Source organism: Wyeomyia smithii, chromosome 2 (assembly GCF_029784165.1).
Source record: "Wyeomyia smithii strain HCP4-BCI-WySm-NY-G18 chromosome 2, ASM2978416v1, whole genome shotgun sequence".
NCBI lineage: Eukaryota > Metazoa > Arthropoda > Insecta > Diptera > Culicidae > Wyeomyia > Wyeomyia smithii.
This window is the reverse complement of record NC_073695.1, coordinates 220,314,987-220,339,543: the sequence shown is the minus strand read 5'-3', so window position 1 is coordinate 220,339,543 and position 24,557 is coordinate 220,314,987. Positions and strand designations below refer to the sequence as shown.

Here is a 24,557-nt window from a genome sequence, read left to right as displayed (position 1 = left end):
TTAATTTTTAATTTTTATTTTAACTTTTTTTCCACAAAAGAAAATTTAATTTTTCTAGAGTGTTATTATTATCAATATTTATTTTATTAAAGACACTTTACACTTATTGTGTGCATACGTGTCTGAAATTTTTTAGAGTGTATATTTTTTTATCTACAACTTTGCCGAAGACGTCATACCGATCAAACAAACTGTTTTGGCCCTAAAAATATTTGTGGTCATCTATACCATCCCAAAATAGCAGCTTCCCAAAAAATTCGTGTTCCAAAAAATTAAACAAATAGCATAAAATGACATCTTTTGCCTATAGCAACGTCAATGCAAAGTTCCAGCCAAATTAAAAATGGCAATTTAAAAAAAAAAATTAAAACTGGGATATTTTTTGTGGAACTGTTGTCTTGGCAAAAAGTTCACGGTCAATCAGTTTAGAAGCGAGAAAAGAAAATTGAAAAGAATTATAATTAAAATAACGCAAACAAATTTTTGCCTTATGAATGCTTCTGTAGTCAAATTTTTCATGACAGCCGAAAACTGATCTCATTGCTATTTTATGTCCACTGTAATAGAGCTTTTTTTTTCTCTGTGTGGACTCATCACTGCGACCAGAGACATTTTGATCTATTGTGATATTGCCCAGGTGTTTTCTGTACTCCGCACTTCATATTATTAGCAGTATCACTATTGAAGTGAATGATACGCTTTTCATTTATATCCGTGCTTGTGTGAGAGAGTTTACCCTTTCATTTCAAGCTTACTGCTCTAGTATACCGAGCCTCTTTTCTATCCTACCAATATCGCCAAATTACAATTCCCTGAACTGAGGCTACACCTAACGTTCCTCTCTGGCCAGGTTTATTCTAAGAGGGACTTATTATGTCAAAAGGAAGGAGTCTTATTGAACCTCGTTCCTCCTACCAACACCGCGTCACAATCACAATTCCCTGAAGAGGCACTCAATGCTTCACCTCTGGTCAGGTTTATTATAAGTAGGACTTATATTTTTGTCAAGAGGAAGGAGTCTTATCGAAACCTCGTTCCTCCAGCCAAGACCGCGTCATAATTACAATTCCCTGAAGAGAACTATTATACGTTACTCAAAACAGTTTTATTATAAGAGGGACTTTTTTTGTTAAGATGAAAATCAGCAAGGGTACTATAGAATTCAGCTTGAAGGAAGGGTATGTAGTGGAGAGCCTGAGAATGAATCCATGTTAAAGTCCTTTGACAACCAAATGGCCTGATTCTACTAAGATTCGAACCCACGACCACTCGCTTATCAAAGCGGACTCTGTAACCTTGCGGCTACGAAGCTCTCTGCAATATAGCTTTACTGCATCTTTCGTATAATTCATTCAACAGTTTTCATTATTTTCCAGTAGGTAGCAACACATGTTACAGGCTCAGCCTAAATCTAATTTGAAATTGCGTGAGCCTGAGATAGTTTAATAGTAGTTTTAAAACGGTAGCCAGAGCAAGTGAAACGTATAATTAAGTAGATCAATTTTTATTTATTTTTTTCTCATAGTTATACAGTTTTGTTAGGTTCAAAACAAAAACTTTATATTGTCCATCGAACATTAATTAGACGAAATTGCGAGATGTAATCATTTTTAAGTTATGAACAGTGAAATTAGATTTATTGCAATTTATGCCCTTTAAAATTATTCTTAAAATTGATTTGAAAAATTAAGCAGGGTCTTTTTTACAATAAACAGGTTCTGATGATACTCTAAGATATAAGAACTAATTCTTGGTCGCAGTAGTTATGTCTCTAACACGTAAAATTTGTATTTGTTACTTGAAAAATTTTCCCTTTTTGTAACAAAATTGTTGCTTGGACAATCTCATTCAAGTAGCAACACATGTTCGAATATATTTCACACATGCTACAAGATCACGACCGTTACAACCAATAACAAAATTTTTACACGTTACTTTAAAAGCAGCAACGAAAACTTCTCATTCTGGTAACATATTTGTTACTTAAAAAGCAATTAATCATCAGTGGAGTCGAGTGTTGTTACTGCTGTCGTATATTCTGCATATGTGAATAGTTTCTTCCATATACATTTCATTCGGTGGACGTTCGTTAGTTTGTTTGCTGTACGCAAACGGAGCAAATAAAAAATAGTTGAAAAATTTGTTCATAAGATACAACCGCAAGGTTAACACTCGAAAACGGAATACACTCGATTAAGGTTAATCTATTTAATGATATGAAGCGATTAATTTCAGTAAAAATCTTCCTTCAACTCTCCATTTATTATTTGATTGGTAGCCCTGATTGATTTTGGATCACCATTAAGCGATGACACGGAAAGATTCTAGTTCTCTTGATATTCTCCGCCCAGAACACACTGCAAACAAGCAAACAAGATATAACGATAAAAATACACTCTACCGGTACTATTAGCAATCCTGACAAAATTGCTAACATGTCCGGACATGTTCAGCAATGCTATGCAGTGCTGCGGTGTAGTCTGTAAGACTGACTGAGTTTCAAGCATTCGATTTGAACCTGTTTGATAGCATAAAACTCGTGTCATTTTAGAAAACCCATATTCATCTCAGGCAACTCAGGTTAGAAGGTATTACACCTTGAGCTAAGAAACTGAAGAGTGGTGTTTCCAATTAGGCATTTGATATAAGGAAGCTACGGGAGAGATTCTGCGTATGTGTTAACAAAGAGTTTTGTTTGCATCTTTCCTTGTGGAAACGCATACAAGTGTGAAGATGTCTTCCTATTTAGTACTTTGCGTTTGCTTTTTTTGTCTTATGCACGGTCAAAAGACACAAAAAGTAATAAAATGTTGCTCAAAAGTAACAAAATCTTCTCCGGTTGTGTCGGATGTACAAAAACATATTCCAGTATATATATATTTTTTCAAAGGAGTACAGCCTATTTATTCTACGATTGAAAACTGTTCTTAGGAACGAAATATTGAACCACTTCGAGTATGATACAGTAAGCAATACCATCAAGCACCAGAAAACTAGAGAAATGATTCCGAATATGGAACAAAAGTAAGCGATAGTCGGTTTTCTGGTTTTTAATTTCACGACTTACATCCTGTTTGCACCATATAGCCAGGCTATCGAGAAATTTCATCAGAGCATTAAATAAAATTACAACGTCATGTAACGCAGAATGCAACTCTAGAACGCTTCCACATTCGAGCGCGCTTGTTGATAACTATTTTCCTTCATATTCCACTGAAAACCCTCAAATATGCTGAACACAATCGTTTCACCGCACCGCATGTTCCCCCCGCCGCAGCCCAACCGGTGCCAGTGTTGATGCCCGTTGGACGTAAAAAATCCGAAATAACGAAGACTAATGGCCGGGCAAGCTACCGTGGCAATCCGGAGTGGAGCAAAATTTTCAAGTGTGCATTATTGCAAAAGTTGAACCCATTCTTCCGGCCAGTGCCGGTGCCTTCGGGGTTCGAACTCCTCTAACCGCCATCACCACACCGGCAATCGGAGGTCATACTCGGCGCCATTCCCCTAGAACCGAGGACTTTTCCGGGTGGTGAACAATTCACTGTTGGATGTACTTTTCTGCTGACACCGCAACCCAACGCTGCTGGGTGTTATTTCTCGCTCACTTCTTCAACTGCTTGCGCTGTCCGGCACAGGAAAGAGAGCGAGGAAAAATTTACCGAAATGGAAAGAAAACTCCGCACAGAACTTTAAATTCTCATCTGTCGGAAATAAATTCAAACTTTTCTATTCCAATTTCTCTAATCCTGCCCCGGTTGGTCAGGAATGAGCAGAAAAGACCGAGTGGCTGTGTTCTACATTCGTCTCGGTGAATGTCGACCCTCCGAACCGGCACCAAATCCCTTGTGAGTGATGCATACGATCGCAGCTCGCTGTTTGCCATACAGCGGGCTTCGGTGATGATGGGTTTCCGAGAGAGATAGAACTAGCCGTCCATCGTCCTTCGCTGAAGACGGTTGGTAAATGGTGATGAAGCTCACGGGTATCATCATAGTAATAAATAAGTTCACTGTGAACACGACCGTCGGGGTGGTATTGGCGCTGTGGGGTGTGCAGGACACTACCACAGTAGTTTTGAGGCGAACCTCTTCCGAATGCTGCAGCCCGGAAACAGAGTCCCGCTTGTTGGATGGTTCGCGAAACCGGAATTCAAGTCAGGTGCGGTGGTGCGGAGGATGTGGGATAGTGTGTTTGATATATCGCAGGGAACATCTAATTGTGCGGCATAATCGTATTATTACGGAAAACGAATGGGTCGAGTAGGTTCCGACTCGGTGAGGATTGGCATAACGAAGAAATATTTTCAATTTCGCAGGTATTTTGAAATGAATGTAGTGAGATAGAATGCACAACGGGCACTTTTAAAATATTTAGTTAATTTAATTCTCATAGTTTCTGTTCTGACCAAGGTGAAATTAAGTGAAGTGAAATTTACTCGTTTAGCTAACATATTTGAAAAAATGCAGACTTGAAATTCTATTCTAAATTTAGAACACGAAATGGAGAGGATTGAAATCAGCTGGCGTGAAAAATCCGATACAATCTTTCACTTTAACTCTAATCAAGCCATAATGACCTTTCTAGCCACCGGTGTTATAGCGTTAGAGTCATTTCTTCTAGTCAATCCTTACCGGACCAGAGGGAAGTTATACATAAATGTTTGATGCTAGTCAGAGCATTTCGCTACGTGCACGTAAAGGATGACGTCTTCGTTGGTGTTGTTTTGTTTAGTCTCGGTTCTCGGGAGGAAAAATGCTACTAGTGACGTAAAGCATTCGATCAATTTTTAATGCAGAACCGATGCAGGAAAATCGACTTTATCTCTGTTTAGTTCGGTCTCGGTGTTGGTTTAAAAGTGGATTTCGCCATTTGCCACAGTTAGAAAATTGCTGTTTAAATATTTAAACATTTAGCAGCGAGCTGTAAAATTTCGTACCACTGGCACGGCCCTCACAATTTACCCTCACTTCATCGACTGTCGATGGCATCTGCAGAGATTATTACCGGTATGAAGATTAATCAATTGGAAAACCTATTAAAACTTCGTGGAAATTTGTGCTACCTTTTGTTGACTGCGCAACCGAGAAACGACTACCGGAAACTGTCTGCCGGACCAATTCCGAAAACTTTCGCTCGGATTGCTTTCGCAGTCACTTGATACCTGAATAATCGGCAAGTGATAGAATCCATTAGTCGTTTTGCTGTGATCAGTTTTATTATGAAAAGTTTGTGCTGTGCTGGGAAGCGCACCGAAGGATGGGAAATTGACTTTTTTAAACAATAACAAAAGCTCCACCAGTGCAGTTTCCCTAAACCGCTATAAGGTGAACCTAAGACGAGTCAGAGTTCATTGATTGAATCTACGATAATGATGATAATATTGGTAGAATGACAAAAAAATATATGAAAAAAGCCATGTCTTTTCGTTTATGTTTCGCTGTGAACCGGGAAAACCGACCGGCAGGTTTCCGTAAGGTTCGCATTATTTTCCCTGCTCAGCGGCGGATGTTGCCTCACTATTGACGCAAATGATGCTGTACCGGTGCGTGAAGGTAGGCAGCCGGGATCGATCAATTTCGGGTCGAAAGAAGGCCTTCGAACGATTGTCCCCAGAAAAAAACCTGTTTTTTTCCTCTCAATTTTCACTGACATTCGGCGACGTGACACGAATGTTTATCGATCATATTGCCATGAATCTGTCGTAGGGGCTAGACGGGGTGCATTTTTTGTGTGCTTCAAGTTGCCAGTCGGGTTAATGTACGTACGTAGAGCTGGAGCAAAAAGAGCGGTGAGCTCGTGAATTTTTGTGTGTCACATCATGCCGGTAAAGACAAAGGGTAATAAAAAATTATTTGAATGAAAGAGTTTTGGTGAAAAGCGCCGGAAATATCTATAGCGTGCGAGAGTTAATGGGAGAGAAAAACTTATGACTTGATGTGTACCAGAAAAGATATCAATGACAAAAAAAATTGAACGCTAGGGTAGATTTATTATTATTTTAGATACGCCATGGTGTTTAAATTATAAATAAAAAACTTGAAAGATCTTTGCCTTAAAAATCAAGAAAATAAACTTTAAATATAAAAATATAAAAAATATATATAAAAATATATATAAAAATATATAATATGATAAAAATATATATAAAAATATATAAATATATAATATATAATATATATAAAAATATATAAAAATATAAAAATACACTCCACAATCGGATCGCATGGCCCTTTTTTGATTGGCATTAGAAAAAATCAAATTGTTCTCAAGAGCCAACCACTCTAAAAAAAAATCTTTTCCAGAGTCTTTTCGCCTAACGAAAAAGTTTAACACTAGCTCAAACGCAACAGTATGAGGAGGGGTAGAGAGGAGGGGGAACCAGAAAGTTAAGACACAGAAGGAAAAACTCATCAAACTATCTTTGTTCGCATATATGTGTGCAAGGGTATCTCCTCCCAAATGGATTCGAGTGTCGCCTCGTTAAATGGGGTTCTTCGTTTACCTTTGTCAATATAAATCGTCTCCTCTCATTGTGGGAGCTGCAATTCTATAATTTTCTATCTTTGTTGGTTTTTGAGTGCTTGTTAATTGCTGGATTGTCAGGTAGGCGATTTTTTTAATTATAAAATTGGCATCAAATTTTTATTCTTGTCAAAGACTTTGCCTGAGACAGTCAAAATGTCAATTAGCGAGATGTCACAATAAATCTGTTCGTAACAAATACGAAATTGAAAGTACAACTACTGACATAAGCTGTTTGCAACTCTAAATAATATTTAAGTTGATTGTGATGCTTTGTCATCAGAAGCTTGCGAAATCTTTAAGTAATGACATTGAAAAATATCATTGCAGTGAAATATTTCACCTGCCGATGATATATTTCAAATAAATTCAACAGATATGTAATCTGTAGATAGAGTTCGTACACTATTTGTTTTATGTAGAGATAATATTGCTACTCGTGTAAAATGAGTTTGATTCAACAATTTCAATTTCATCTTCAAAAAAGCAATAATTTACTAGCCTAGAGTATCAACCTAATTCTTGTTCTGGTGCAAAAAGTTTCGTTGCAATCAACAACTGTTCATCCGCCGGTTAACTACTGCAGATGTGCATTAACTTACAACTCTAGTGTAATAAAACACAGCATAATCCATTCTGGGCACCCTCTCGAGCCTATCAACTCCCGCTTGTTATGGTTTGCGACATCCGCAAATAAACCCCACGAAAACATTACGAAATAACCATTTTAGTGCTCTCATTTTTTTCCTCTTGTACGATCTGCCCAAACGTCATTCATTACGACATAACACACTTACGGGACTCCGAATCCTGCGCTCACACTCGGTCCACACTCACAGTGTAACGAAGTACTGTACTACAACACTCCGGACGTCCAACCGATTCATTAGCACAGGCAGACGGTGAACCGTAGAGAGAGCTTTACGCTACGTCACTTCCGCCGTTCGGTGCGACTACGACAAGGCTAAAGTGCGACAAAAGGCACACACGCCCACACATTCTTGCCCTCTGAAGTGCCATACGCTTTCCATTTCAGAGCCGCACAGCTGAATAGAGGGGGAAAAAGCGAGAGTGACTGTTTCACGCCGGTCGACAGTGGTGCAGCTTTTGCTAGCAGAAGTATTGTAGCGTTTTTTGATCTTCAAAATTTTCACATGCCCCTTCAGGGCACCACTCTCTAGAGGATTATTTAGTACATGAACATGACTTGATTATTGGATTAAATAATGCCATTCTTGACTGCAGAGGTCAAAATGGGTTTTTCTAAGCTACTCGTTGATTTACCACAACGCAACCCTTTAACTATTATTCGTGTGGCGGATTAGTTTATATATTCATCAAACACAAATGTGCGTTGAATTATATTTTACTAAAAAGCATTTGTTGGTGACCTTGAGCATACGGCGATTATGATGAAGCCCGACCTTACAAAAACCTATAAAATATTATCGGCAAGCTTTCTACATAAAAAGATTATAAGGCACATTTCATCCATTAGTATTCGCGAATCAACGAACTGATCGACCGATGATGATGTCGGTGTCGTCGCTCGTCAACGGCGGCTTCGGTCAAGCCCTCGTGTCTGGAAGAAACACGTGCCAGAAGGCGAAACATTGCAAGCAAGATAAGCGCGCCCTCCCCGGTAACTTCCGTAAAACTTTAATGTCCTACCAACGCCGACAGAATCGCTTCCCATTTCTCAGCTCTTCCTCCGGTTCTACTGCTGCTCTTCCACCAGCCGTTCTGCAGCGAAACGTAAAATTTATAACCAAACTCGAAAGTCGTAATTATCATTAGAGACTATAAATTTCAGCGTAATTATTTTCTTCTTGCGATATTTATGCGCATTAAGGCGCCAGTCACCTCGCCTCGTGTGCCCGTGCTCCGAACAGCTTCCGACCTGTCTGGAGCGTGAGAATTTCCTGCCCGAGTTTCTCGCCAGTCTATTTTCTATTGCTACACTTGTACACTACAAGAAGCTTCACCGTCGTCGTCGTCGTCGTCGGCGTTGTCGCTTTTGTTGTCCCCAGGACATTGGGTGGGTGAAGTGCACTGCTTTCGTCTTCCTTTGGAGGAGTTTTATCCATTTGTAGCTGCTTTTTCCCTGACTTAAATATCAGTGCAGTATCACGGCACGAAGAGGAAATCTTTTTTTTTACTGTCAGTCAATCTTGAACGGAACATCTGCTGAACCCATTGGAAGCACATTAGGCAAATCATGTGATCTCTCAACGACACTTGATTATTCAATCGGTATTCTGGGAGATCAGACGCTATGGTTGCAGTTATGGAATAATGCTTTCGGCTAAAGCAAATATAAAAAAAACATGGAATTTCGATATTATCTCAAGTCAGAACTGCATGAAAAAGACTCGGATCCTCAACCTAGTTGTTCAGGTTTACTGATAGGAAACAATGTCCAGAAAACGAAATATGCAGTTGTACTCTCTACGAAAACCAACTTTCAATCCTTAAGGGCATCTTCTGCGGAGGTCCAAATCGTTGTTTTGTTCTATTCTTTTGGAACAAACTTAAATTCACTGCTGCACCGGTGGTGGAAATTTTATTTTATACCAGATCTAAATTGAAGAAATTTGAAACTGGTATACGTTTTGGTCTATTTTTGTCACTTTTTGGAACAAGATATATATCGTTCTAAAACTTTCTGTACGCTACCAATAGGTGGATAAAGAGGCATCTTTTAATTGAATACCTCATTTTTAGCTATTTCCATATAAGCATTTTGCGAGTGTTGGGGAATAAACAGAACAAAGATTGTTTTAGGACAATTCACAATTCATTTCTGTGGCTTTTCTGAAGAAAAAAATTAACAGGTTTGTCGTTTTTGACTTCAAGGAAACCGACCAGCAAAAGGGGGAATTCTGGAAGACCATAACCGTAGGATCAACTACTTGGTTTGCAACCATCAGCCCCTAGGATAACAAATATGTTGGCTATTCGTTAATCGCCTTAATTGTAGTGGGCCTAGAGGAGACCATAAGAGGCCAGAAAAATGTTCCTCGGTGACACTAAACTGAAAACGTTCAAAATGCGGGCTTGTTTCAATATCTTAAAAACCGAACCCAAGTTTGAAGAACTGCAAAAGATTCTGAAAGATTGATGAGACAAAAATGGAAGATGAACATCTACGCGATCAAATATTTTTCGCTATCCTCCGAAGCCCTACTTGTAGCAGAAATTTTTCGATCATACCAATCCATCCTGAGAAATGCCACTGACGCTCGGGTCAAACCGTCAAATCCATTAAGTCCACAAAGTGTCTTGCCAAACTAATCGTTTAATGTGCGTAAAAATTATCGGGGTATTGAATTGTGGACTCTGTGAAGTCAGCGGTTCAAAACAACAAGATATACAACACCGGTGCGGAGAACGAAAAGTTGGTCTATATTAACTGGTTCTATTCAGGTTTCGCTGGTGTAAATCTAGTATAAAGTTGTTTCAAAAATAGAACACCGCTGAAGATGCCCTAACGTTTATTCAGATGTTTTTGAATTCATTCACGAATGAAAGTATTTCAGCTAAAGGAAATAAAAAATTAAGAACTTTTGACTGACAGATTTCAAATACGAATTTTCTCAAGGTTAGTGACTTCTCAAGTTAAGTGACTTCAGGAATGTGTTTGATAGATTCGACTTTCCAATGATGATTTCTAATCTTAAAAAATGGAGATTGTAACGAGACTCCTCAACTGGATTAGGTAACATTTAAGCGATATCGGCCACATGAGATGTTCCCCAAGGCTCACATTTGGGACCATTTTTTTCATTTTCAGTTTGTTTTCAATGATCGCAAAGCTCTAATATATCCTGACAACATGAAACTATTTTCAAACAAGAGAAATAATAAAGAACTATTTTATATATATTTTACAAGGCAAAAATTGTTCATGCATAGTGTTGTGATAGTTGGTTGGAGCTAAGTGTTACTAAAAGTGCAGTATAATAATTTTTATCCACTGCAGGATTTTTTGAGAAACCTCAAAGCTTCGAACTAATATCTAAACTATGCTTTAGTTTTGTTCAAATTTTTTTTTTCGTCAGATTCTATACGACAATTACACTGGTCAACACAGGTTTCGCCCTACTGTTTAAACTGGAAAATCATAAAAGATCATAACTTTTTAACCATTTATGTGAATTTTGATACTCCTAGTAAGCTTTGAAGTGCGTCAAAAGGCCGCGGAGTAATTGATCTCCGGGTTCCTCGCTTCTACGTTTGTTTACGAAAAAATTCATTCAAGTCTCTGAAGACTAACGCACTTTCGAGCTGGGTAAGAGCACCGAGATTCACAGAAACAGTTGAAAAGCTGAAATCTTTTAATTATTTGCAATTTAAACTATGAGAAAACTTTTATTACTTTTTTAGTAACTTTTGGCCCTTCTAGACAAGTCGGAAGTGCGTAAAGTCTTCAGAGACTTGAATGAAGTTTTTCCGTAGGCAAACGCAAAAATGACGAAGCCGGCGAGCAAATACTCTGCGGCCTTTTGACGCACTCACGGGCTCGCTAGGGGCACCAAAAATCAGGAATGTTTAGAAAGCTATTATCTTTCACTTCTTTCCAGTTTGAGCTCCAGGGATTTGTTTACTTTTGTCATCTAGTGTTATGTTCTTTGTTTTTATTTAAACGACTGGTAATAGTTATGCGGATGTTTTTATTTTTGACTTTCTCCCTTGAAAAAGGCCTTCAAAACGGCCGAAACGTCGGGCAATTATCCTAGATTGTCGTGTATTTCCTTTTTTAAAAAGACTGAGAAAGCTAATGATAAAAAGCATCCGACATTTCAAGCAAATTTTGAATATCTATTAAATAAAAAAAAGTTGGTGTCTGTATAACGGCGTTTCACTCGAAGTAGAATCAACGGATTTGAATGATTCTTTTCGTGTTTGTTTTGTCTTCACCTTCGACGAGTTAATAGGCCATAAAAATAACAATAATCAAATGATAAAGTTAGAAAAAAATTGAAATATATTTTCGGTTTTTCCCGCCTTTTACCCCAAGAACAACGTCATTAGATTACTATGATTGTAGGCTATGACCGGTAGACAAGTTGTTGTAGCGTCGTTTTTGAGGCGTCGTTGTTGAGTAAACAAGCACCTGATTCACATATAAAGTGATATTCGTTTTCGCTGCCTACTGCACCTTTTCTATGCAAAAGCGCTATAGCGTAGCAGCAAACTCGACATGCATGTGAATACTCTCAACGTGGCTTTGATTTTATTCAAGGGCATATACTTGATAATGTAAATTAAATTTCTGGCTTATTTGAGCAAAGTTGCATATAATCGTTTTATTTATCTGATAAATGAAAAGAAAGAACAAGAATAACACTACATGTGCGATGATTTAATTTACCATTGCTCGGATCTAATCAATCTGTTCAATTTTCTCTAAAATGCACACTGACTTAGATCATTGACATTTGCTCATGCTGCAATGATTCTGTTAGCTGGTAAAAGAAACGTGTAGTTTTTGCTTCTCAAAAAACATTGATTTCTGTTGATGTTTCGTTAAATAGGCACTATTGCGTTCCTACAAATCTCTGGATTTACAATTAATTGTTGAATGTTGAATTGAAAACTATAATGTTGCGAAGTGTCAATTGCACTGTGTTTAGGCAGCAGATCTGCCTCAAAAAGCAGATGAAATACTAATGTCATTGAAGCGAAAATTTCGAAGCTCCGTGTATCTACCAATTCACCATTTAATTTCAAACGTTCGCGCTCCGCAGTTGGGTGATTTTCGATAATGCCCGAAGCCCTGATAACTGGTGGCATTAAACCTAAAACATGCATATTGTCGCATAAACAGCTTTATGTCACATGGTCACGTGAAAAACAATTGGTATCATGTATGTTAAAAAAAAAGATACCCGAAAAATAGATGGCCATCAGGTTTTGCGAGAATTTTTATTCAGGACAAAACCATATTGTCACTATGCCATGGCAATAACGAAAATCAACTGGAAAAGTTATACCCTTGATATTTCCCGCCCTCCTGATGTTCCGAGAGGTTTTTTGTGAGTTTTAGTGAGTAACGATTTTTTGTTGCCTTTGATCGGGAAAAATTCGAAAAAAGTTTTCATCACCGGGGCGTACTTAAACGATAGCCTTCATTTTTTTTTAATATTTTATGGAATAGTTCTATGCGATTTTCGTATTGGTTTCTGTTGATGCCACTTAAATTCAACGTCGGTTTCTGTTAATTTGTGCTGTGACTGTTTTTCAAGAGAGAAGAAGAAGACTGACGGTACGTAATAAACATAATAGATTAAAAATAATAATGTGTTTTTGCAAGAATTCTGAGGAATATTCATACTGGTCGATTTCGATTAATTTCCTTCCACATGTAGTGGGAATGCTTCCTAACGAAGATGCCGCTAAGGGTATTTTATAAAAGGAATGTTCCCTAATCTACATGATCAAACTGATTCTTGCATATCTTCCAATGGACTTTGACAAATTTCTGCTGTGGTCGAAGTGTTTTTTGTTCAGATGAAGTTGTTGTAAGTGGAATGTTCAAATACTTAACATGCCGTTGAATTAAAATTAAATTCGTTGTTTTTGTTCCAGTTTTGCGAGTTAAGACACGAGTAGTAGCAGTTCAACAAAAGTGTCAGGCTCCGCAACACTGAAGATAGAATATTAAAAAGTCAGGAAATATACGAGTCCCGAAGGGAAGTTGATCGGTTAAGAACAAGACGAGCTCGAAATGCGCCGACGTTCGACACCCCATATATCTCCAAATCGTCAGTTACACACTTAGTTTCCATAGTCTTTAAACGAGTCTTGAACAAAAGAAAAATAAAGTATAATAAATTGAACACTCAATTGAGAGAAAAATGCTAATCAAATGTTTTCAAATACTACTACTTTATAGATTCAAGGTCAAATTTACCACCGAACAGATGCATTGCTGCCACTACCCGATGGCAAATGTTCTTGAAGCGACAATTCTGACAGGAAACTACAAAGGAGAAGTCGTAATAATCCCGCGTATCTCGATTACTCCTACCGATTTGCCGTTAAATTTTAAACGTCTGCAATTTCCCGTGCGTCGCGCACTATTAATAAAACCCAAGGACAGTCACTGGAAATTTGTGGCATAAACTCCGAGTATTCATGCTTCTCACATGGACAGCTCTATGTCGCATATTCACGTGACCCTGAGCCCGACATTGTGGAATATATAGAATTTAGTGGCTAGGACCGCCTTGACCACTTTCACATGTTTCGTATATTCCGAATTTTAAGCTTGAATTATTTAGAATTCTGAAGTTTTTTATAAAATCTGTTCCAGTGAGATTGGCCAGGCAAAAGGGTATTATTATATTTGCACTAAGCCAAGCTTTTGAATAAATGAAAAAATAATGTAATAATTTCCTTCAGAATATTTAAAAGAATGACTGTTTATTTTCAGAAATGTATTGAAATGATTTGATTATGGTTGAAAGGTGCTTCATAATGTTCAATGAAAAAAAAACGTAGAATTTTACGAGCGCAGGATTGAAAAAAAAAACTTAAAATAAATCAGAGCCGAAACGTATCGTAGGTATGTTTTTAGCAGCAGTTAGATATTTCAGTTTTTGCAATACAACAGTCAATAAAACTCAAGGCGGCGGTACGAAGTTTGCCGGGTCAGCTAGTTTTTAATATATTTTATAATCGTCACTTTATCAAAGAAGTCATTTTTGAAAAGAGACGTTATTTTACTACTAATTATTGATTTTTAGTCACGGTTATTTTTTGAAAAGGGGTTGTGTAAAAGAGGTTGATTAAAAAGTTTCTAGAGCCAGAATTTTGTTTGTTTTGATGTCTTCGGCAAAACTGAAAGGTAGTCAAACAAAGGTCCAACTTGAATCGCTTTGTGCCACTCCATTTTAGGTCCGATTGAACTGAAATACACGGGATGTTTTTTTCTGAAAGGTGAACATTCTGAACAGGGTTCTTTTTGAAGTTTTCTGGTCATTTTCTTTCCAAACAAGTGCTTGGCACTCTACTGTGTATACCATTCAAAAAAGACTATTTTGATTTTTTTTGCTTAAAATCGCTGCAGTTGTTCTTTACCGAAAATTTTTAGAACAGTATTTTTTGTTTGACTCCTAAGGTGACACTTTCTTGTTGTTCTGGATGCACAAAATATCGATTTTTTTAAATTTTAAATTTCTAGAAATTTGTAACTTTTGAGAAGTTTGGTCTATTCTAAATGGTTTTGAATCAAATTAAAGGTAATTGATAAACCTTTCGAGGAAAAATATCAAACTGTACCTGAGGTACAAAAACCATGCGAAAACTATGATACAATACATTTTATATTGGTTCAGAGGGTTTAAGACCCAGAAAACCCTTTCGATTGATAGTTTTTTTGGATTTCTCAGAAAATTTTACATGAAATATTAAATTTTCACAGAGGTGCATACTTTTATTTTGAAGATAATTTTTTTTTAATCTTGAATATCCACCATAACCACCATGTGTCTCCATTGGAAAAAGTTACTGCAATGTAAAAATACCAAATGATAGTCTCCTGGATGTGAACCTTCCAAAACTGCAAAGCACGGTTTGTACCATGATACAGGTCAGACTCGATTATATATAGACTCGATTACAGTGGTCGGCAAAACGAAAAAAATGTGACCCTAAGGCTCAAATTGGCGACTCTAGAAATAATATAGCTTTTTAACCATTCTTGTAAAATTTGGTACCTTTAGCCATTGTAGAATGCGTCAAAATGTGCATAGTAATCGCTCACCGAGTTCGTCGCTTAAACTTGATGTTTACAGTTAAATTCATTTGAATGTTTGAATAGGGTCACCAAAATTCACATGCACGCTTGAAAAGTTATTATCTTTTAAATTTTCCAAGTTCCAGCGCTAGAATAAAACCTATGTTGACTAGTGTTGAACACTAAGGTCGCTTTTTACGCGTTTTTTACGCGGGTTTTTTTACGCGGATTCCGGAATTTACGCGTATTTTCTTTTGCCCGGATTTCGGTTTCCCTTCACTCGGTGGGCAAAATTAACGATGGTTTTTTTACGCGGATTCCAGAATTTACGTGTTTTTACGCGGATTCCGGAATTTAGGCGGGTTTTTTATGCGAATTCCGGAATTAACGCGGTTTTTTCACGCGGCACGTATCCCCCGCGTAAAAAGGGACTTTAGTGTATATGATTCGATTGAATTTTAATCTCGAGTGTAGTACAATTATTTTTTGCAAATATGACGTATCTTATACTGAAGGAGGGACGTCCATAAAATGCGTAACCTTTAGAAGAAAGGAGGCAATATGACAGAGCGTCGCAACCCATGCGGAGGGTATCGAAAATAGTTGTTTTCGTGCTGCGTAATAATGGACGTTCCCTAATTGATACATAAACTAAAAATAAATTTAAAAAATTAAAAGCTTAACGGAAACGAATAAAAAAGTTAAAATAAATAGAAATCAATAAAAAAAATGAAATTTGATTCACAAAATTCTTAAGAAAATGAAAAGATTAAAACTAAATTAAAAATAAATGAATCTTTATTCAAAAAAATTAAACAGAAAATTTAAAAAAATACTAATAATTTAAAAAAAATAGGAAACAATAAATACATCAAAACAAAATAAAAAACATTAAAATAAACAAGAAAAAAATAAAAAAAAGACAAGTTGACGTTTTAGATTACTGATTTAAAAAAAAACAAAAAATAAAAAAAAAACTAGCTGACGTCTAGGCAACATCCATAAATTACGTAACGCAAAAAAAAACATTTTTTCAACACTCTCCTATCCCCCTCCCCCTGAACGTTGCATAATTAATGGATGCCTCCTTAGGATTAAAAGTAAACAGCTCATTATACTGATCAAAATTTTTCTTTCCGTTTGATTGCATTTACATGAAAAATAACTAAAAGATTCTTTTGTTTCTTGTAAGAAATGTGTCTTCTGACTTGAGGTTGGTTGGTTCAAAAAACTCTTCCTAATTATTCGAAAACAACAAAACATATACGCAAAATGAAAAATTTCGGCGTAACTCTCAAGGGTTCACCCTCCCTCCTATGAGCGTTACGTTTAATTTATGAATGCCGCCTTATGCTTAAAAATTAATAGATCAATATACTGATCAAAACTCTTCTCTCTGTTTGACTGCATTTACATGAAAAATAACTACCAGATATTATGTTTTTTTTTTTTTTGTGAAAAATGAGTACTCTGATTTTAGTTAAAAAACTCTTCTCATTTATTCAAAAACAACAAAACATTTACGCAAAATGAACAGATTTTTTTCTGATTCGATTTTTCATATTCCGATCTGTACTGCATTCCACTAAGTTTTTTGACTTAGGACTACATCTAACCGCACTATATCGATATACATTTTGCGGAAACTAAAACCAAGGTGTAACGTTTGAATGAAAGATTTCAAACGGTAATACTGATGTAACCACATGATGGATTACAATAATCAATATGTCGTTGGATTGATAAAATAATGGACAATTTTGTGATTCCTCAGTTATCATTATCATTTCATTGTTGAACAGTGAATTTTCACGACCAATGTACTAATTACATGCGAGCACGCCTGGCACAGACTTCATGAGTAGACACCAACTGCCTGCTGTGATATCTTGAGCGCTGGTTACTCGTCGTCTATCAGTATTATTATGTGACATCTTTGCCGCTTGGTGATCGGAGAGTGAGCCATCGTTCACAAGACAAATAAATATTGTTTAATTTCTACTAAATCGTACTCAATTTAGGTCTGTATAGAAGCTTGCCTTTTGACGTATTGACTTTATTAGAATGAAAGGTATTCATCAATGTTAAAGAGATTATTTTTTCTTCTAAAATAAAGAGCTGCTAATGAATAATCAAAATACAGACCCCGTTCGATTTTGCCAAACACGACACGGCAGAATTTTACTGTTGCCAAGGTTTTCCTGTGTGCCAAAACCAAACCGTGTTAAAAGTGAAACGAGCCTAAATCAAACAGAGCCTCAAATGGAAATATAAAACTATATTAGCCCTACGTGAACTATGCGGTCGTGTCATGGATACCACCCTCCTACTATTTTTCAATGGAGACGCATGGTGGTTTTGGTGAACCTTAGAGACTTATAAAGAATCTATCTCCAAAATGAAATATATACCTCTATGAAAATTTCGTATTTTATGTATAATTTTCTGAAGCATCTAAAACAACATCAAATGGTAGGGTCTTCTAGGTCTTAACCCTCCAAAAATGCAAAAAACAGTCTGTTTCATGAATTCCGCATGGTTTTTATTATTTAGAGTACATTTTGGTACTTTTCTTTGAAGGTCCGTTAATTACCTTCAATTTGATGCCAATCGATTCAAAATCGGTTCAATAGCTCAAAAGTTACACATCTTTGAAAATTTAAAATTTTGAAAAAAAATCGATATTTTGAACAACTTTATGACGAAAAGTGTCACTTGAAAGCCTAACAAAAATTTGCGTTCTCGGAAGCCGGGAACAGAGGCTAGAACGGTTCGAGAATCGGTGATTTAGCTTCTGCGTTTAGTCCTAAACAATGTTGCATAATGGTAATCAAAAATCGACAATTTTGAGGCTATTGTGGCTCTTCGTTAACCTGACCGCAAAAAAAAAAAACCAAAAAAAATAAAACTCCGCGTTGTGCCGTAAATCTATTGTCCTAAACCGTTTTCACGATGTTTATCAGAAGCTTTAGGAAGCAATCCCAAAACCACCCCCCGTTATACTCGTTACTATACTTCAGTAAATCGCTTTCATCCCGAAACCAATTCGCCCATTCGAACGTTTTTGGCGAACGAGAAAAGCGCCCACAAATGTTGCGACACGATCTCATTTTCGATTCGTTTCACCAGACTACTACAGACGACCGCCGCTTACGTTCCTTACCAATTGATTTAAACCAGGGATTTGATTCGATTTACCTCCAATCCGTACAGATTACATCACATATTCTTCGTCTCATCTCGATGAAACCGTATCAAACTCCATCCGCAAACATCCACACCACTCTGACGGGTGTTTGACAGAGGGATGTCAACTTTGGTTGGGTGCTTCTGTTTGATAAACGCATATGGAGACCTCGAACTGCAACAAGGGCTGTACAAATTGCTGGTTAATTGTTTGGTTAATATTAACGAGGTATCCCTACCCAGTTAAGATAGAGACAACTTTTACCCCCGCCGTCTATTTGGTCACAATCAATGGCCATCACCAGCAACAGAAAAAAAAGCTCGTGAAATTCGATATGAAAAACTTTTTTATTTATTTCACATTCTTTGTTTATCATCGGTTGCGGATTGCTTTCTCCGGCTCGGTCAGAATTATGCTAGAAGAAACAGCAAAAACTGATTGAGAGGCTGGTGGAAGGCGGGAAAGGGGACTAAACTGACTTTATTCAGTGTGGGCAAAATTGGTCTTTGTGTATCATTTCTTTGTTTGTGGCGGCTGCTGCTGCCGGTTGTGTATTTTTGTCTTTTCACAAGTATACACAAATATCGCTTTCCGATTGGTGCACCACAAAATCGCTTTCGGCTTATCGATGGGGACGAACTTAGATAGAGGGGATGCGTTTTTCCTCCGAAGGTTAACGGTTGTGTAACTTTGCTCGGAGAGGTCAAAGGGTACCGTCCATCTTGATTCGTGGAATGCAATTCTTTTAAGTGGAGTGACATGTTTTGCCACTGAATACTTTTAATCGTGCTTCGAATAAATATACTGTCGAGATAAAATTAACTTACTCCACACACGTACATCTACATCGTTTGACAGTTTGCTGCAATGCCACCATCCGCGCTCAGCCTCTACCGCCCTTCAATCCTTCTTGTTGTTAGCGTTAAGTGGAATGTGAAACTTTCGCAAAGAATCGATTTATATCGATACAGCACGGAAAATTTTTTCTGTCGGTGCTGATGTTGCAGTGGCAAAAGGCTTACCACTGCAGCACAGATAAACTCTCGAATTCCCCGAAGTCAAAGTTATCACAGATTGAGGAATTTCAAATGGGAATCGATTTGAACTGCAGCAATGGCATCGTTGCTGATCCGGAAGGTTCAATAATGCTTTCGCCCTCGTAAGGAATAGTAGGAAAAAAGGAAACCCCACATTTTCGCTTCAGTTCCAGACGATCCGATAGTAAAACAATGGGAATCTCTTCGGTACACGGTTGAGTGAAATATTTAATTCAACGTAAGGTTTACTCAGTTCAGTTCGGCAGGGCGATGGGTTGGAAAATTTTGCTTGTAAGCAAACACCGGTGCGCCTTGAAGGCTCGACGTGGCAGTAACGACGGAGTTCATGCATTACGAAAAACCCCCGAATGCTTAATGGAAATTTAATTGGATTCTACATGTCTCTTCTTTTATAAAGCCAGCGCTGGCATTTAATAAAGTTATTATTTTAACATGTTCTGATTCAAACTTAGAAAAGCAAACAAACAAATTGAACCAGCGTCGAAATAACAGCCACTACAATTCAGTGCCCTCCTCTTGCAGAGAAAATCCGACTGCCAATTTCGAAGGCGCCAATTTTTACACTCAATTACCAGGAACAGTGCCGATTGGATGCGGCTCCGAGGCGAGAGCTGCTGTAATGGTTTGATCCTCACCACGCCGGCACAGACAAAAGAACGTCGAGTTTCTTTAATTTATCTTCGAGAGTACTTGTGCAAAGTTACTCCTCGCATTGCTGGTTTTGCAAGCAAAAAAAATCGACCGCAGTCAAAAGTCACGAAATGAGCTTGTTGCTGACGCTGCTGCCGTTGGCGGGAAAAGTGTGTGATGCTATCGCTGAACGAAAGGTACGGGCAGTCGGTGGCGATTGGTGGCAGTGGAAAAATGAGAAAAATTGTCTGATCAACAATTGGCTAACGATGATAGTGCTCGCGTTTGGCCAAGTCTTCGAGCAGCGAGGGGAGGGAAAACAATCTATTTCTCGATTGCAGGAGAGCTGTTCGCGGAAGAATTGAGCATCGGCAGCAGAAGCCCGCAGTAGTTCTTCTCGTTCATTTTCTGGAAGCGTAAATTTTCCATGTGCACTCACCCACGATCGGTGCCCACTGGAGAAGTGGTCAGGTGGAGGTGGGGGAGTAGTGAAAAGCGTTTCACGTACAACTTCCGAGCTCGTTCCGAGCGTTGATTGCGAATCGGGAAAAATTTTGCTCGCATGAATGCTTACCTAGAAAAGGGAGAAAACGGAGAAAAAGGAAAACGTGTGATTATTATCAATGTTTTCGAGGGCAATGGTGATTTTGTGGATGTGTATGTGTGTGTATGCTATTGACTGGTCGGAACGGAGGCTGGATGATATTGAAGGAAAACCTCAAAGGAGATAAATTTTCTCATTATCATTCGTGCCAGCGCAGCTCGCAGCTCGAAGACGGACAGCAGCAGCGGCAGATGGAAAATTGGAACCCGTTTGTGGAAAATAGAGTTCAATCAGAGGAAGGGTGCTTCACAGAGAATAAATGAAACGAAAAAAAAACTGCAAATCATTCCTTCTATTGATTCGATAAAATCTTCTCCCGACTTTTACATGTTGACAACTTTTTACGTTCGATAAATGCATCTGCTGGCGAAAGAATGGCTCGAGCTTAGTTGAAGTGCAAAACTGTCAAGTAACTTACAATCAGTTCGAGGAAAGCTTTTACATCTTTGAGTGAAATCTGGGGTGATTCTGTTTTTTAGCAATTTGTTTCCGAACTGTCGATGATTTCCATCCGAACGTTAAACTGTTATTTTTCTGTTAGTCAACAGAAAGTTCAATAATTTGCATGTACAATTGGTTTGTACGAGAAAGTTAACGGAATTTTTCCTGACTACTTGAAATTTAGATATTATTCGCAAAGCTAACCGATTTATTTGGCCCTCTTATCGGAACCTAATACAGGTAATTCCACGATTTTCATTTGTCAGTTCGACACGCGCTGTTATTGAAGATCATTTGAGGCCTATGATGCTGCAAATAAACTGACGGTGTCTACTCAAAATGGAAGTTTCACGACGCGATTGTGCTAATCTTCTCTTTTACACAGTAGTGATATAATGAGAACCGCTGCATGGCCGCTAGGAATATTATGTGGATTCCGAGAGCACAACTTAAGAAAATCTAGCCGCAACGTAAACATTGAAGAGGTTTTTAAGAGGTTCCTGATAACATTCAACTTTTTTTCAAAGATTGTGTCGTATATCGATATTAATAATTAAAATACTAATTGACAGAAAATAAAGATGAAAATTCCTTTTGAAAAGAACTTTGAAAGTTTAAAAATAAATGACTGAGATTGCAGTAGAAAAAAATAGTTTTAGATAAAATTAATTGAAGATAAAGAAATGATTCTGGAAGTTATCTTAAATGAGTTCATCTGTTACTTGACGGAAGAATATGCACAGAAATCAGGACCTCATTTACATGTGTAATGGTCCGGGGACTGGGAGCTAAAAGGGGCTCGAGATAATTAATTTTTGCCAATTCAAGAACTACAGAAAGGTAGCCTTCTACAAAGTTGCTTAACATCAAGTAATCTTCGACTTTGCCGAAAATAGTAGAAAATTATTACACAAACAGAAATATAAGTTGTTCCATTTCACTGATTTTAGGATCACGCTAGTTTCAAATGTAGAACTACTGACCATATTCGAATGAATACTAGGAACTGTGACAATTCAACCATATAACCCTTTCCGAACGGGCCCACATAACTGCGTAGGCAGAAGATGACTTAAACAAAACCTCCTCTCTCGCTTTTTGAACGTCCTACTCATTGTTTCATTGCTCACAACGCTAGTGTCAACATCGCAGCTGCTACGAAAAATAAAAAACCGGAGCATACAAGTGTTTTTGTAAAGGAATTGCTTCGATTTAGGTATTGTTATTTGTCATTTTTTACCTACACAGTTGTGTGGGCTCGGTCGGAAAGGGATAATCTAATGTTCCAATTTTTATTGAATATCAGTAAGGTAATTTTTTATTTTCTATTTTTTTATTTTTCATTTTTTAAATTTCAGTAGTTCGCTGATTTAAGGATACATTTTTTAATTCATTAATTTTCATCTGAATTTAAATAAAAATATACTCATAACAACCAACCTTACACTTTATTTCTTATTTTTTACTTTCGACTCCTGGCTCTTTATTCTTTACTCTTTACTCTTTAGCCTTTACTCTTTACTCTTTACTCTTTACTCTTAACTCTTTACTCTTTACACTTTACACTTTACTCTTTACTCTTTACTCTTTTACTTTTTAATTTTTACTCTTTACTTTTTACTTTTTACTTTTTATTTTTACTTTTACTTTTTACTTTTTACTTTTTACTTTTTACTTTTTACTTTTTACTTTTACTTTTAACTTTTAACTTTTTACTTTTTACTTTTTACTTTTTACTTTTTACTTCTTACTTTTTACTTTTTACTTTTTACTTTTAACTTTTTACTTTTTACTTTTTATTTTTTACTTTTTACTTTTTACTTTTTACTTTTTACTTTTACTTTTAGTTTTATACTTTTAACCTTTTACTTCTCATTTTTTACTTTTCATTTTGCACTTTTTACTTTTGAGTACCGTGAGGCACTCTAATTCTGCGCGGCTCTTAATTCTGCGCACCTCGTATTTAAATGTTAAAAAAGAATCAATTAAAAGCAGATTTTCAAAAATGATGTTTGGAAGCGCTTTACTATATATTAACTGTAAATTTTCTGCTTATGTTCCCTTTTTTACTAAAAGGCATCAACATTTTGATACGAAGTGCGCAGCATTAAGAGCCGCGCAAAATAGAGCGCCTCACGGTGGTGTTTTTATACTTTTGAGTTTTGACTTTTAACTTTTTCTTTTGTATTTTTTATTTTCTACTTTTAACTAATGAGCTTGAGCGGTCGTCAAACCGCACATTTGGAAGTTGCTCCTCCTTGATCGATCTGATCTAGAGAAGTTACACAAGGTACCACGTAAATGGCTTCTTTGAGTGTACAACAATTTAGTAGCTACCGCTTTGCATAGATCGATAACAGCACCGGCCACGTCCTTACGATCGTTAGGGTAAGAAAGGATGTTGTAAGGAAGAAGGTGTAACAGTCATTGTTGTTGGAAACCAAGTTTACCTCTGCATCTCCACGACTGTGATGGAGATGAAAGGTTGTATCATCGCGGTAAGTGACGAAATCGAACAATGTTGCGCGCTAACTTAGCCCATTACTAAGGCAAACGAGGTATCTTCAATGTCAAACACCGCGAATATATATGAACGGCGCGCGCGTAAACCATTCACCACCCGAAGAATCCAAATGTTTAAACATTTGTTTATGTCCAATCTCGATTACTCTCGAGAAAGCAAACGCACTCCGGAAAACTTGGTTCTTTAATAAATAAAAAATGCGTAGTTATTAGATCACTCACGATATTTATCAACTGAACTCGATTTGCGACATGCTTATATATAACAATTAATTCGAAATTAGGCTCCAAAATTTTAGGAAAATATTTCTAGCAACCAAAAATCAAAATGATTGTAAATCAAATTCAGTATCATCGAGAATAACTTCTAATGTTTATCAAAAGAACGGCTAGAAAGAACCTTTAGGTAAACTAAGAATTGTCAGCAAAAGTTAAAAACCAAAGCAGGTTTAATCGTCAAAATTGGCGAAAAGTGCCACTCAAAAACTCACTCAAAATATTGAAGAAAGGAAGTTGCTAAACATAGGAGATGAGAACAGTTAAACAAGGTTTTTGGACTTTGTTTGAGATAGTGCATTTATGCTCCAAAGGACGCTAAAAGGGAGAAAACCCCATTGTGAAGCAATCGCAAATTAGGGTTTTTTTTTTCGTAGAACTACGAAACTACTAAGAAAGGTCTACAGCAATCAAAAATGAAAATCTAAAAACGTCGGTTCGCTTTTGCAGGAATCGATTAAAAAATTAGTAATGCGTCCATCAAAATGCGGAATATTGTTAATTCATGATGTAAACTGTTGAAAAATGTCAAACCATGTTTTGAATGCAGGTTTCTACCTAACAGAGCAG

The 24,557-nt window shown here is 37.1% G+C and overlaps 1 protein-coding gene across 42 annotated transcripts in view; it reads right to left on the bottom strand.

Annotated features, from left to right (window-relative positions):
* LOC129722556 (protein muscleblind) overlaps nucleotides 1-24,557 on the bottom strand; it is a 745,426-nt gene that overhangs the window by 139,840 nt on the left and 581,029 nt on the right. For 4 of the 42 annotated variants that reach the window (XM_055676095.1, XM_055676096.1, XM_055676111.1 and 1 more), the window contains one exon: nucleotides 20,583-20,717. The exons of the other annotated variants lie outside the window; for them this stretch is intronic. In XM_055676095.1, coding sequence (XP_055532070.1) covers nucleotides 20,583-20,717 — 135 coding nt within the window. The remainder of the gene's footprint in view (nucleotides 1-20,582; nucleotides 20,718-24,557) is intronic. 42 annotated transcript variants of the gene reach the window in all.